Source organism: Protopterus annectens, chromosome 6.part1 (genome assembly GCF_019279795.1).
Source record: "Protopterus annectens isolate FY-2018-M chromosome 6.part1, PAN1.0, whole genome shotgun sequence".
Lineage (NCBI taxonomy): Eukaryota > Metazoa > Chordata > Ceratodontiformes > Protopteridae > Protopterus > Protopterus annectens.
In genome coordinates, this window is record NC_056738.1 from 353238434 (window position 1) to 353253877 (window position 15444).

At 42.3% G+C, this 15444-nt stretch overlaps 1 protein-coding gene across 2 annotated transcripts in view; it reads left to right on the forward strand.

The window, feature by feature from the left end:
• Positions 1-15444, forward strand: part of LOC122805553 (atypical kinase COQ8A, mitochondrial-like) — a 768588-nt gene that overhangs the window by 121922 nt on the left and 631222 nt on the right. For both annotated transcript variants that reach the window (XM_044075768.1, XM_044075766.1), the window contains exon 5: positions 10931-11005. In XM_044075768.1, coding sequence (XP_043931703.1) covers positions 10931-11005 — 75 coding nt within the window. The remainder of the gene's footprint in view (positions 1-10930; positions 11006-15444) is intronic.

Below are 15444 nucleotides of genomic sequence, written 5' to 3' on the forward strand. Positions count from 1 at the left end.
TTTTGTAGACATTCCCTTTTACTCTTACTGGTACTAGTCTGTCAGAAATCACTTCTGACACTCTTCTCTACCCACTCCATCCTGCCTGTACTGTCTTCTTCACCTCTCTTTCACACTCACCATTACTCTGAACTTTTGATTTCAAGTATTTAAACTCATCCACCTTCGCCACCTCTACTGCTTGCATCCTCACCATTCCTCTATCCTCCCTCTCATTCACACACATATATTCTGTCTTAGTCCTGCTGACCTTCATTCCACTTCTCTCTAGAGCATATCTCCATCTCTCCAGGGTCTTCTCCACCTTTTCCCTTCTCTCACTACAGATCACAATATCATCTGCAAACATCATAGTCCATAGGGACTCCTTTCTGATCTCGTCTGTTAACCTGTCGATCTCCATTGCAAATAAAGGGCTCAGAGCTGATCCTTGATGTAATCCCACATCGACCTTAAACGCATCCATCACTCCCACCGCAGTCCTCACTGCTGTCATGCTACCCTCGTACATATCCTGTACCACTCTTGCATACTTCTCTGACACTCCCGACTTCCTCATACAATACCACAACTCCTCTCTAGGCACCCTGTCATATGCTTTCTCTAAGTCTAGAAAAACACAATGAAACTCCTTCTGACCTTTTCTGTACTTCTCCGTCAACACTCTGAGCAAACATCGCATCTGTAGTGCTCTTTCCCGGCATGAAACCATACTGCTGATCACTAATCATCACTTCCCTTCTTAACCTAGCTTCCACTACTCTTTCCCATAACTTCGTGCTGTCACTGACCACTTTAATCCCTCTGTAGTTACTACAGCTGTGCACATCACCCTTATTCTTAAAAATCGGTACCAAAACACTTTTTCTCCATTCTATGTATGTATATATATATATATATATATATATATATGTGTGTGTGTGTGTGTGTGTGTGTGTGTGTGTGTAGACTCCACACAGACTGTTATCCTCCGCTGTAAGGTCTTCTCTTAGTGCTCCATTGAGTTTGGATCAGGATGACTCTCGAGCCATAGCATTCATACTGGATCAGAGGTTGTGGAGTTGACTTCAAAGTTGTCAGAGTCATTTGTGCTGCTTGGAGCCTTGGCATTGGACAGCTCGACTTTGTCGTCTGCCTGCCTTGAGTGGAATGCCTTTCGGCAGAAGGAGTTGATGGGGCAGAATCATGTCTTCTCAGCCGCATCAGCTTCTTTTTCCCTAGGATATTCTGCTTTTGAGGTGGTGGAGAGGGTTTTCTCTGCTTCGTCAGGCTGGATGGTTTCTCTCTCCTTGGATCTTCCTTCAGCATGTCATATGTTTTTGCACCTTGAGCCTCAACATTTTACTCCACTGTAAGAGGCAGTCTGGACACTTCAGGTTACCCAGCAGGGTATCCCATCTCTTCTGATACTTCTCTGAAGCATCCCACCAAAGAAATACCTTGGGAGAGGAAAGTGCAAAAGGAGGCACTTGTATTTTCCACAGGAACCTATCACATAGGATACTGATTTCAGTAAAAGGTAATGATCCTCATGATCATCACCTGATGACGTCTCATTTGGAAACATTCTAGAAATCTTGAAACAGAGGCGGCTGGTCCTCCCAGAATTCTTCGGAGGAATAGGTATTCCTGGAGGCTTTTGGATCTGGACTGTCTACCTCCTGGGTAACTCTGCCTGCTGATGAGCTCATTGATTTGATTTATGGTGGGCGTGAAAGGATCTTATTTGGTTGAACCAATTCCTAAGAGACTGGATTGCATTGTGGCTTCACCAGCAGGAAGGGAATTTTATAGTAAGCGGGGTACTTGTGGATGCTGTGGTCATGATGGTGGTGGTGAAGGTACTTGCAGAACAAAGTTTCACTGTCCATCCACCTAACAGGGAGTCAAGGGCTTTGGACAAGTTTGAGAAGCATGTATGCTTCAGCAACTTTCTCTTTTAGTTTGCTTAACTATTTGGCACATTTTTACTAGGTTGCAAAGAGATTTGATTAAGGAACTGTCCGACTGTCTTTAAGGACCACTACTGCTGAGACTCGGACTTCTGTAGCCTCACAGTTGGCAGCCTTACAGTCCATTTGTAACTTGTCCATGAGGCCCATCTCTCCTGCAGCTGAGGGTATCTCAAGGGCAGCGGGTTCAGGTTATCTCCATTAGCAGGCATTGTTGGATGTGCTTGTGTGACTTTGCGGAGCCCTACTAATCCTGTTTCATTAGTGGCCCCCTTTTACGGAAGTTTTTTATTTGGCCTCTAAGTGAAGGACACATTCTTGAGCTATGAAAAAAATGGAAAGACTCCCTCTGCTGTGGGAGTGTATTTTTCAACCCCTGAAAGGACCTTTTCTAGAAATCAACAAGGAGGGCAAAAAATGTGGTTAAAGAAATTTCAGGATCCTTTCCATGGTCCACATTGAGACAGATCTCCCAGAATCAGAGGGAGGAACTCGTATGAGAGACAATGCCCACATGGCAGAGATGGCCTTCAAAACCAAGGGTCTAGGGATTCCTTCTCTGACATACCCTACCAACGCTCTTGAAGGTAGGCCTGACTGTCCCCCTCTGGAGGCAAATGGAGGTTGTTTATCCCTGCACCAGAGTGTCTGGGTCGATATCACAAAAGACACCTGGGTGCACAGGATCATTTCCAGAGATTATATAATTCCTTTTTCCTTTCCATTTCCATCCTGAAGCAAATTTCTGTGTTCCACCCACTCAGGGGAAAGCAGCACTAGAAATAAAGAAGCTGCTAGGTCTCTCCATATCAGATAGAATCCAGAACTTACTCAAGATTGTTTTTAGTGCCAAAGGAAATGGGACTTGGAAACCAATTCTGGGTCTCACTGACTTGAACAAATCACTCTGATACACACAGAGTTTTGGATGGTCATGGTTCACTCCATTTTGTCCTTTTTGTGCAAGAATGATTGGACGTGCTCGATAGACCTTCAAGACGGGTGCTATCACACAAACCTGAACAGACATTCCAGATGATACTTGCGTTTCTGTGTTGGAGCCAGTCATTACAGTTCAGGGCATTGCCCTTTGTTCTCAACACAGCACCCCAGGGTGTTCAGCAAATACATGGCAGTGGTAGCTGCTGACTTGAGACTGCAGGGATTCCAGGTGTTTCCATATCTAGACAACTGGCTCATCACCTCCCCAACCAGGCATCTACTCAAAAGAGCAAGATATCAGGTACTCCAGACTTACTCCGTTCTAGGAATCGCAATAAATTACAACACATCCAGTAAGAACCCTCTCACATACTGTAGTTTATAGGAGCAGTTTTCAAGATGGTATCAGTAACAGCTTTACTTCCTCTGGCAAGAGTACAAACAATAAGATTTCAGATCAAGAAAATTCATTAAAGTGCAAAAATTTCAGCCTGGTTAGATGTTCTTCATCTCACATTGCTGCAGTCCTTACACTTGGGTAGTCCGCTGTCCTCGGTCGGCCCGTAATATCAGTAAAGTAGTTGGTTGGTCAGTCAGATTTGATGGACCGACTACGGGGTACAAAGGGTACAAATGCAACGCATGATGACCATCTTTTTGCGCATGGTGCCGCGATGGCCCGATGCAGTGCAGCAGTTGCGGCAGCTTTTGATTCGGTTCTTCATTTTTCATTCAAAAAGTTCCGAGTTCAAAAATTGCGCTAGAATTTTTTTTCTTTTCGTAGTTTTGATTTCTCAGTGATAAGAAAAATGTCAGAAAAAAAGTCAATAATTGCATTTTCATGTGGGAGACAGATACTAAGATATTTATTTTGCCTTTAGGGCTCCCTTTTGCTTAGGTTGGCTGTCGACAAGAAAGTTGGCTGTCGCCGCACTATATTAAAGGTTGGATTGTGCAAGGTTAGTTGGTCTTTTGGAAAGTGCAATCTTAGTGAATGCCCACGGATGCTCGCCGCCCGATGCGCAGAAGCGCCAGGACAAAGGCAAAGGCTAAGCGCTAGAAGAACCGTCCAGGCAGGAGAGAGAGGTGTCGTGGGTGGGACCGCATTCGTTAGGTTTTGTGGTGGGATTCGGCTCCACCAGGGCTCTTTGTTTTTGTTGTTTCTGCTTAGGTTCTGCTTCTTTTGTGGGTGGCCAAGTGCAATGTGGTTTTGGCAAGCATCTTTGCAATGTGGTTTTGATGCTGTACAGGCCTCTGCTTAGCTAGGGGATCAATGTTCTTCTATGGCAAATTTGTTTGAAGGGATTAAAATCAAAATTTGAACATGTCCTGCTGTGCGATTTTAGAGTGTTGTTTAAAGAAACTGAGAAGTTTAAAGAAAAGGGAGACAAGGCAGTTTTAATTAAATGGAAGACAAGGCTAAGTTTTGCAGGACTGTAAAAGATTTTTTAGGGGGTCCAGCCTCCCAAGCGCAGAAATTCGGCCAGCTGATCGTGGATCGATCCTTAGATCTAGACCCAGGCCTAGAACAGGAGGGCTCTTCAGAGCTCAGACAGGGAGTTCTCTAGGCCAGTCTCTGTGAGGGACAGACAGTCCCTTCGGGTGAAGCTTTCCCAGCCTCAGATTTCAGACCCAGAGGAGCACCCTGGCACCTTTTTTCTGAAGTTGGCACTTTTTTTAGGGAAGGTTGGTGCACTCAAAGATAATTGCTTAATGTGGTTACCACTTTTATTGTTTTCCGGGCATCTACCTGTTTTCCATTTCAAAGGCATACCTCCTCTCTTTTCTCAAGGGCATGCCAGACAGTTTCCTCAACAAAGAAAATAGGGAGGTTAGCATATTTTCCTATGCATCCCAGGCCTAGCCTTTATTCCTATTCTGTTCCTATGGTACCAAAGAAGGGCCGCTCGTTCCTACAATTTAAGAAGGGAACACACGGATCCAATTTTGATTCTTATCTACCCTCAACACTTATCTGACATTCCTGCTCCAAATGTTGACGTTCATTGGATCTTAGCTTTCTCTCTCAAGATCATTTCATGGGAACTTCTGGATCTCAAGGAGAATTAGTTTTATGTTTCTTAAGGACCAAGCACGTTCCTTTATCTCTCTGCAAAGGGGTCTTCAGCTTCAGTTTGTTGTGTCAGTCTTTTGCTTGCTTACTTATCTTCTGGCTAAAGGCTAACACGGAAATCCTTCTTTAGACTGAGCTACTAAAAGGAATAAGGAACTATCCTTACAGGCCATCATCTTTGAATCTTGGAAGTAGGAAGAAAAGAGCTTCTTCTTCATTTAGAATATGTGATAGCGAAACTAAGGAGCCTGGGTATTCTTAAATAAAAATAAAGTCCAGTCTATCCCAGATCTCAGGACATGTGAAACAGAAGTGTGAGTCCGAATTACAGCATTGACTATCTCCTCAGTCTCGGGCTCTTACAGATCAGTCCCTCCACAACTATCATCAGTCTCTCCATCAGTCCGGCTGACTGCAAATTCCCTCCTTCAAATCTTAGGCAATGAATGGTATCTGTATGTATGGATGGGCTCAACAATGCTCTGCATATGAGGATTCAAAAAAATATTATCTCAAAAAAATATGGAATGGTGCATGCAAGGATGACACGCACTGGATTCAAACAATACCACATTTTCAAAAACAATTTGTTTAACGACAGATGCCTCAGACAAAACAGAAATGCTTTCAGGACTCAAGAGGCTCTCACAGAGATGCCAGCCAGATAGATCAGACAAACAAAGGGGATGGGGAGTTTCATCTAAATGCAAAGACTTTCAAAGACAGTTGATTCTTCAGACTACAACAAGGAGATATCAACATGAACACAGTAACCTTTGTCCAAAAAGCACATTAGGTCAGGGGTTACTTCTTTCTCTCAAAGATTTTGACATTAAACACATGTGGGCTGTCAATGTCAAACATCAACAAGCAAGGAAGTTATCCCTCCAAGTGCAGAACTAAGATTTGATGTTGTGCAAGCAGGCTCAGCTCAGATGTGGTGGGGTGGGTGCCTGGAAGGACAGCAGAAGCTGCAGTCAGATGTATATAGAACAATTACGGATCCCTGTGAGTGGAATTGGATCCTCATGTATTTCAGAAATTGACAGTGTCATGGGGAATAGAAAGTAGATCTGGTTCCTTTTCCACTAAACCAACAGGAGCCTTTGCACAAAAGTTGCTGTTCCATCTCTCAGCTTGAAAGGGACGCTTCTTTCTCAACAGGAAAAAATTTTTGTGATTTTAGACATCCTGGCCTCCTCTCCTCCTCCCATACCCATGACTTCTACAGGAGGAGCCAAGGGCTCCTTTAATTGATTCCATATTACCTCAGTGGCCTCCATGGGGTTACTGAGAATTCTTTGGCACGGAAGCCTCCATGCCTGCCCTTCTCCACTCCTGTTGTTGTCCTAGACGTTTGGGATTTGCTACATTTCAACCTTCACTTGAAACTTCCTTTCGCCTCCTGAGGCCTGTTTGCATATTCTGTTTTGAACCATAGAGGAACAAGTTTATTTTAAACCATTGAAGATTTTGATTCTTCGCTACAAGGAAAGTGTATGCAAATATGTAGAAGAGATGGTGGAAGGAGGCATCAATATCATCCTTTGTTCAAGCAATTTCTTAGAGGGCAAGAAATATAAGACCCTCAAGAGAGCTACTCCTGTACTCCTGGATAATTTTGTGTTGGTGTGTTGACTCTCACTCTACAACCTTGAGCCTGCAGCCTTCTCTGAGTGAAATATTTATCATGGAAGACTGCTTTTGTTTGCAAATAAACTCTGCAAGAAGGGCTCTGATTTACAGGCCTTACTGGCATGCTGAGCCTTTCTTGATTTTCCATAAGGATGTATCATTACTTACTACTAATCCTAATATGCTTAAGGGTGTTTCTAGTAGTATTTAAACCAAACTATTCATTTTATTGCTTTTTATGCAAATCCCCAAAAAAAAAAAGGAAAAAGGTTTTGCACACACTTTAGATGCACACAGTGTTAAAGTATTATTTGGAATTCAGCAGTTGGTTGTTAAAGCAGTCTCAGCAGTTGTTTGTTTCTTTTGCTTTGAGTTCCCAGGGCAAGCCTGTGTCAAAACAACTTTGTTTAAGTGGGATTGGCTTTTATTACTTTCATGGCAAGGAGATTCCAGCTGAGATTTCCAGCCCACATTAACAGGCATTCCAGGGCTAGTAGCAACTTTTGAGGCAGCAGCTTGAGGAGGGTTGGAATGACATTTTTTGGAGTTCACTACTTACTTTTCACATTACTTTTTCTACCCATTACAGTTTGCCACTTTACTTCAACTGGGCTGGTTTCACTGTGTTGTTTGCAGGGCATTTTTAGCCTCCTGCTTCTTTGTACCTCCAGGACCTCCATCTTACTTCCTGCTTTGGGGATTCTAATGGTAAGAACTGCAGCAATGTAGATTGAAGAACATAGTACAGTTTGTACTACCTACTGGTAAATGTAGATGTTCAAGATCCACATTGCTGCAGGGTTATTTTACCCTCCTTCCCCTGTAGTTAGAGGTGGTTAGTATGACATATGTAAATATTGTGTATTCTTTGTTACATAGTCTTGTCAAGGTTAGTTGTTTGTTTGTTGTCTGGTTTTGACCTTTATTGTAGGGAAAATATGGCGTGGTCATGTAGATTGTGACGCGCGGACGCCGGATCATGTCCATTTGTATTCCCTGGACGCCCTGGACATCAGGTCATGGGTTCAGATGCCGACGCTGCTTCTTCAAGCCTTTGGGTTAATGCCAGCTGCCATAATTTTAGTCCCCTTGGCAAGACTTCGTATGAGAATTCTTCGGTGGATGATAAGCAGTGGTCAATTCTTTATCAGTGAATGTCCTTTCAAGTTAAGATCCTTCAATCATGCAAGAGATACCTCTGGTGGTGGATTTGATCAGATCAGGTTCTACAAGACTTTCCTTTCATTCTCCCTTAACCTATGGCCATAGTGACCACTGACACATCTCAGATTGGGTAGGGTAGCACTTCCTGGGTAAAACAGTCCAAGACACTTGGTCCCCCAAAAAGACCAGTTTGCATATCCGCATTCTAGACATGAGAGCGGTGGTGTTAGCGTTGCAGGCTTTTCAGAATGCTCTCCCTTTCGGTACAATTGCGATTCAACAGACAACATGTTGGTATTCTGGTACAGCAACAAACAAGGGGGAACCAGGTCTTACCCATTGTGTCAGTGTGTAGTAACAGGTGATCTTATCCAACTGTGTTGTAATAGCAATGCACCTTCCGGGGAAGTCCCACCTGATAGCAGACAAATTGAGCAGATGGCATTCTATTACCTCATGAGAGGTTTCTCAACAAGCTCTTAGTTGAATAAAAGTGGCAGAAATTCCATCCTTACTATGATCTTTTTGCTTCTCCATTAAACAACAAGTGCACCTGCTTCTTTGCCTGATTTCCCCCTCCCCTCCCAGGGGATTACAGAGGGATGTTGTCATAGTTGGCCCCTCGGTCCCCTCTATGCTGTCTGCCGACTCCATTGATCCCTGGATTTCTGCAGAAAGCTGCCAGGTTGAAGAGCAAAGTCATCCTCATTGCACCTTACCGGTCCCGACAGATTTGATTCTTCCTTCTTTGGCCTCATCTGCTTTACTCACCTTGGATTCTGGATCTAATTCCAGGCGACCTGTGTCACTCGACATGCATGATTCATCCAAATATCTCAAACCTCAAGCTAATGGCATGGTTTCTGCAATTTCATTAGTAGCAAGACAAACCTATACTGTCATCCACTGTCCATCATATTCTTTTGTCTTCACATAAAACTTCTACCAGAAAACTTTACAGAAGGTAATGGAAGACATTTGTTGTTTGGGCTCATCAAAGACATACTGACCATTTTGCAGCCCCTGCACACAGTGTCCAGGAGTTTTTAGCAACAGTTTTCAGTGAAAGAGCCAGTTCCTCGACCATTAAGGTTCAGTTGGCAGCAGTTTCTAACTTCCATATGGAATTTCAGAATTCTTCCCTTGCTTCATCAAAGATTTTTGTAAGGCCTTCTTAAGAGGCACTCTTTTGTTAAGACTACCTTAAAAAGACTCTACTCACCATGTGACTTAGTACTGCAGGCCTTAATTCATTTCCTCTTTGAGCCAGCAGCTAAATCTGATCTTAAATTCCTGACCTGGAAAACGATCTTTCTAGGTTCTATTACCTCAGCCAGAAGAATATCAGAACTTCAAGCACTATCCTCAATGCCTTTCTACTTGATTTTTCATAGGGATAGCGGCACATCTAAGGTTGCGTCATAATCCAATACCAACAGTCCATTAATCTGTCTTCTTTCCAAAATTTGAAAACAAGGGAGAATACATGTTTGCACTTGGATGTTCATAGACAATTATGTTTCTACTTATACAGAACAAAAGAAATTAGAAAATCTGATCAACTGTTTATCTACTTGTCAGACTACAAAATAGCCATGTCTGTTATAAAGGTAACTTTGGCAGGATGGCTTACTGTTTATCTTTTGTCTGCAATAAATTGGATATCTCATTATCAAAACTTTTAAGAGCCCACTCAGCTAGATCCATGGTGAGCTCGTCATTATTTTTATCTAGGCATTCCACGGATGATGCATGTGCAGCTACTACTTGGGCTAATCCTCATATCTTTATTACTCAGTACAAACTAGATCTGTTCTCATGGGGAAGAGCAGTCTTTGGTTCAGCCGTGCTCAGGAACATACTTAGAGTCCACCAGGGATTTCAGGTAGATGGGGACTCTGTCCCAGTAGGTGAGGAAGGAATGAAAACTTTATCCGATGTCGTCAGTTATGTACTTATCATAACGCTCCATTTGTGTTGTCCATTTTCATTGTTCAACTCCCTGCCCACCAAGCCCCAACCTTTGTCATGATGGACTTCTGGAAGAACGAGAAATCATAAGAGCACCACTGTGCTTATGCCGATCACCAGATAATGGCTTCTTCTGTTAGGCATATTATATTAATATTTTATAATTTATACTCTCTAGAAAACAAGATTTGAGATATGTTAGGAGTTGGTGCATTATAGGTAAGGAGGAACTCAAGCTTTTAGGTTACCACGAGCTATAGTAACAGCCGTGTTATATCCAAGGATCGGATCCAAACCCAATAATTCAGGAAGAATGAAAATGGACAATAGACGGAACATTAGCCACTGTTACCTGGTATATGCTGTTCCATAAATATATGGGTGTGGCTTGGATTGCCAGATCTGTTAGAAAAAGTTAATGCTTCCAGCCAGGCATCACTTCAGTTTACAAAATGAAATATTTTGTGGCAACCATTTTCATGTGTCTGACTGAGTATCCTGATGCATTCTCCTAGCTTTTTCAAGGTTGCCTGTCTCACTCTAGAGTGGATATGGGAATGCAACCTTGCACTCTCTCCCATTCTCCACAGCAGACTGTTCTAGTGACTGAGTCTTTGATGGATTCTGGGTTATCTAGAATCTAGTCGGTCCTCTAGCTCACATAGAGGAATGTGCTGTCCTTGCTTGTACATTGTCAAGATGCATTGTACTTTCAAGCCAGTGTGACCAAGTGAAATTATATATGAGTGTAGAAGCTATATATTTATGAAGGCATTTCCCTCTCATGGTGAAAGAAAGTCAAGTTTTACTGTGCTTAAGTCCTTATTTCCATAAAAAAGCAACTTATTTTATTAAGGATGTATGTTCTGGTTTTCTGCAGCCAGTCTACCTCCTCGCACTCCATAGTACAATGTGTGGCTATTTGCCTTTCCCCCCATGGTACTGAACTACAATGTGTGGAGTTTGATGTTAGCAGCAATTTCACTTTGTTACTTATAGCAGGGTGCTTTACCTACTATGGTTATTGGTCTACCAAGGATGTCTGGTTTCTAGTAGGAAGGGGGTGGTAGTGGCATATACCCAACGTTAATTTGGGGAAGTGGGATGCAAAGTCTGAGGGACGTATTTGGGTTATTTTGTCATCATGGTGTGTCTTCATTTCTGATTTCACTTTTGTTGTTCTTTTCTACAGGCTTGGCAGTTAGCATTGGTATTGGTGCTGTTGTTGAGACCGTTAAGTCATTCAAAGATGAACATAATGAAAAAGGTGAGAGATTTTTGTTTTTTTTCCATGAAAAAACTTTGTGTCATGTTGGCTGCCAGGTGATCTGGAGTACTTTAAAGTGAATATTTTAATCACTAAATTTAAATTTATTCACATTGTTAAAGTGGTGCTGCCTTAAAGTCCTGGAATATGAGGGTGCATACATTGTAATACTTTTTAAGTGTTGTAGTTCAATTTGGTGATTGCTTTAAAGTACCGTCTTCGGTAATGTTTATAGTAATTGAAATTATACTCTTCGTCCAACTGAAAATTTGACTGAATGATGTTTTAGTAATTTGTAGTTTTATATTTGTCATCCTTCCTTTCAAATGATGCATAGCCTGGTGTTCTTATGTACTCTCACAGGAGCATGTAGGTTAATATGTGCACGTGCATAAACATACACACACGCACACACGTGTATATGTATGTGTGTGTGTTTGTGTGTGTTTGTTCAATGTTCAGGATTGAAATTAGTACTTGCTGGCTTATGTGGTTCCCCTGTGTCTGCAAGAAAATTAGGGCTAAAGAAAAGTATGAACAGTTCTATGATTGAAAGAGAAATGTGAATGGACAAACTCCAGGACCTAGTAGTTTTGTCTTAATGTTCTCCTTTTGTTTGCTAGTATATCTGATGTTAAGATGGTTGTATCTTCTGCATCATAGTGGCATTTTCTTCATTTGAGCCATCTCATCTCTGTACTTGGCCTCTGAAAGGTGTAGTGTAGCTGGCTTTTGCTGACTGTTTAAGCTGGGGTATCCCTAGGCCTTTCCTATCACGCTTAAAGCTTTGTCCCCAACAAAGAGGTGGTTGTTGGATTCATACCTCTCAAGTGTCTGGATTTTTGTAAAATGTCCATAGTTTTAATTCATATTTTTGGTCAATTTGTGGTTTTCTGACAAATCATTGAAGATTGAAATCATTAAAAAATAGCAGACATTTGAGTTTCAGACTTCGTATCCTTCCAAAAAATACATGCTAATGCAAGTTGTTATTCTAACAACGTATTAAGTTTATAAGAGCAGTTTGTAAAATGTGTGTCTATTTTTGGGCTTTTGTCCCGTTATTTTTGCTTTGTCAAACTTCTTGAAATTGAGAGGTATGTTTGGATTTGGAGAATGGTGCTCTGTAGTCATCTTCCCCAGCAGTACTTGGGGTGGGTGTGCTTCTGCAATGATAATGGCATCTTGGGATCTGATGAAGTTTTATTGTTTAGCAGCTTACTAGAAGGTAGCAGAAAGGATCATAGAAGGATGATAGGAGTTTACTAGACCATCAACCTGGAGATCATTTCAAGACTAGCTGTTAAATCCCAATGTAATAGCATGTATAGGCTATTCATTACCCAGGATTGCACTTAATAATGACTGCCCATGCCCAGAAGCATTGTGGGCACTATCCCCGGTAAGAATTTGTGGTGCCCCATCCACTCGTCCAGGTTCTTTTTGAACAGTGTCATAGGGGTGCTGTGCTTCACCTGAACTGGCAGCCTATTCCAAAGACGTGGCAGTCACTGTGAGACAAATCTGTCACTCCAGCGCATCCTATTCAAGTCTCAGACCAAATATAGGTCCCTGGAATGGGTAGCTCAGCTCTAGTCCCGTTTGATTTACCGACGTGTAGCAAGTTCATTAGGTTTGGGTCTGAGATTGCTCTGTAAGCCAGGCATAAGTCTCCTCTACGAAGTCTATAAAATAAAAAGTATAGTGACAGGGACTTTAGTCAGTCTGTGTAAGGCAAGTGCTGCAGTTCCTTGATTTTCTTTGTTAGAAATGTCTGAGGTCTGTCCAGTTGGTGCGGGCGTTTGTACGGTACATACCGAATGGGGTGTTATACTCGATTATAGGTCTGATTAGTGCTGATTATAGAGGGGTTATAACCTCCTTTGCTCTCAAGGCGAAGCCTTTACTAATAGTGTGCTACACAGAAAGCCTTCCTTACTACAGTAGAAGCATTGTGGTCAAAGTTAAGGGTGCAGTCAGCTTGAGATCCCAGATCCCTTACCATTTCGTAGGAACTTAGGGTATTGTTGATGTGATAGTTTGAAGGGACTTTGTTTTTGCCGAAGGGAATGATGGTGCATTTCTTTGCATTCAGTTTATGACCATGACTAAGACACCAGTTGTTGGTCTATGCAAGACCCTCCTGAAGTATACTGACATCATTTGGGGATTCAGTAACTGCACCTAGTTTGCAGTTTTCTGCGAACTTGGTCAGCCACAACCCCTTAGTTTTGGCCTGAACTTCTGAGAAGTGTATACCAAACAGGGGGCTCAGCACTGACCCTTGTGGCACCCCAATGGTGACAGGTCTGCTGGTTGATGTGAAATCACCCCCTTTGATGGGATGAGTCCCGTTTGTGAGCCAGTTGGCAATCCATCTTACAACAAAGGGGTTTACATTCAGTTTGCTAAGTTTAATGGTAATGCTTGAGTGTGGGATTGTGTCAAAAGCCTTTGCCAAGTCGAGGTATGCTTTATGCACAGATTTGCCCTCGTCAATGGCACTGGTCACATTTTCAAAGTAATCGACCAGATTTAATAGGCAGGATCTCTGCCCTTGACGAAGCCAATCTGGTTGGATCCAGGGTTTGGAGGTTGCCTATGTCTTTGAGATCCATAATGATGCATTCTATGGCCTTACAGATGAGGCTGGTCAGGCTTATGGATCTAGAATTCCCCAGGTCTGTTGCTAGGCCACCCTTTGTGGAGGGGAATATATCTTTTGCTGTTTTCCTTTCCATAAGAACCAAGCCTGTGGTTAGGCTGTGATTTGAAAAGTAGTACTTAATGGTGTTGCTAGTTCAAGTTTTAGCCTATTTAGAAGACAGCCTGGGATGCTGTCTGGCCCCATAGAGGCTGTATTTTTTTTACCTTGGGTAAGGATTTAATTACCTGCTTTTCAGATATGTAGGGTAGGGAGGAAGTTTGGGGCAAGGTTTGTGATAAGTTTGTTGGGGATAAGGGAGTGAAATTTTCACTAAAGCTATCCACTAGCTGGTTTGCGGTCTCTGCACGGTCAGTGTGTGTAATACCATTAGTCATTAGTTCAGCACATGCTTGGGTCCTACCTTTTAGGCTGCATGCAGTGGATATAAAAAGTTTACACACCCCTGTTAAAATGCCAGGTTTTTGTGATATAAAAAATGAGACCGCAGTAAATCATTTCAAAACTTTTCCCACCTTTAATGTGACCTATAACCTGTACAATTCAATTGAAAAACAAATCTGTTAGGGGAAAAAGTATATAAAAAAAAAAGTACAATAAGCTGGTTGCATAAGTGTATACACCTTTAAACTAATACTTTGTTGAAAAGCACTTTTTGATTTAATTCCAGCATTCAGTCTTCTTGGGTAGGAGTCTATCAGCATGGCACATCTTGATTTGGCAATATTTGCCCACTCTTTCTTGCAACAGCGCTCCAAATCTGTCAGATCGCGAGGGCATCTCTTGTGCACAGCCCTCTTCAGGACACCCCACAGAATTTCTGTTGGATTCAGGTCTGGGCTCTGGCTGGGCAATTCCAAAACTTTAATTTTCTTGTGGTGAAGCTATTCTTTTGTTGATTTGGATGTATGCTTGGGGTCATTGTCGTGTTGAAAGGTGAAATTCCTCTTCATCTTCAGCTTTCTAGCAGACGTCTGAAGGTTTTGGGCCAAAGGTGACTGGTATTTGGAATGGTTCATAATTCCTTGCACCTTCACTAAAGCCCCAGTTCCAGCTGAAGACAAGCAACCCCAAAGCATGATACTGCCACCAACATGCTTAGCCATGGGGGGATGGTGTTCTTTTGGTGATGCAAAGTGTTTTTTGCACCAAACGTACCTTTAGGAATTGTGGCCAAAAAGGTTCAAGCTTGGTCTCATCAGACCATAACACATTTTTCCATATGGCTTTGGGAGACTTGATGTATTGTTTTGCAAATTTTAGCCAGCTCTGGATGTTTTTCTATTTAAGAAAAGGCTTCCATCTTGCAACCCTACCCCCATAGTCCAGACATATGGAGAATATGGGAGAATGTTGTCACATGTAGTGCACATCCACTACTTGCCAGACATTCCTGCAGCTCCTTCAGTGTTCCTGTAGGTCTGTTGGCAGCCTCTCTGACCAGTTTTTATCTTGTCTTTTCATCAATTTTAAAGGGATGTCCAGTTCATTGCAACATCACTGTTGTCCCATATTTTCTTCACTTTTTGATGACTGCCTTCACTGTGTTCCATGGTATATCCAATGCTGTGGAAATTTTTTGTACCCTTCTCCTGACTGATACATGTCAACAGTAAGATCCCTTTGATGCTTTGTAAGCTCTCTGTGAACCATGGCTTTTGCTGTAGCAGGCAACTGAGTAAATGTTAGGAAAATCCTACTAGGACAGCTGAACTTTATTTGGGGTTAATCAGACTCTCTTTAATTGATGGCAGGCGTGTACCCAAGAAGACTA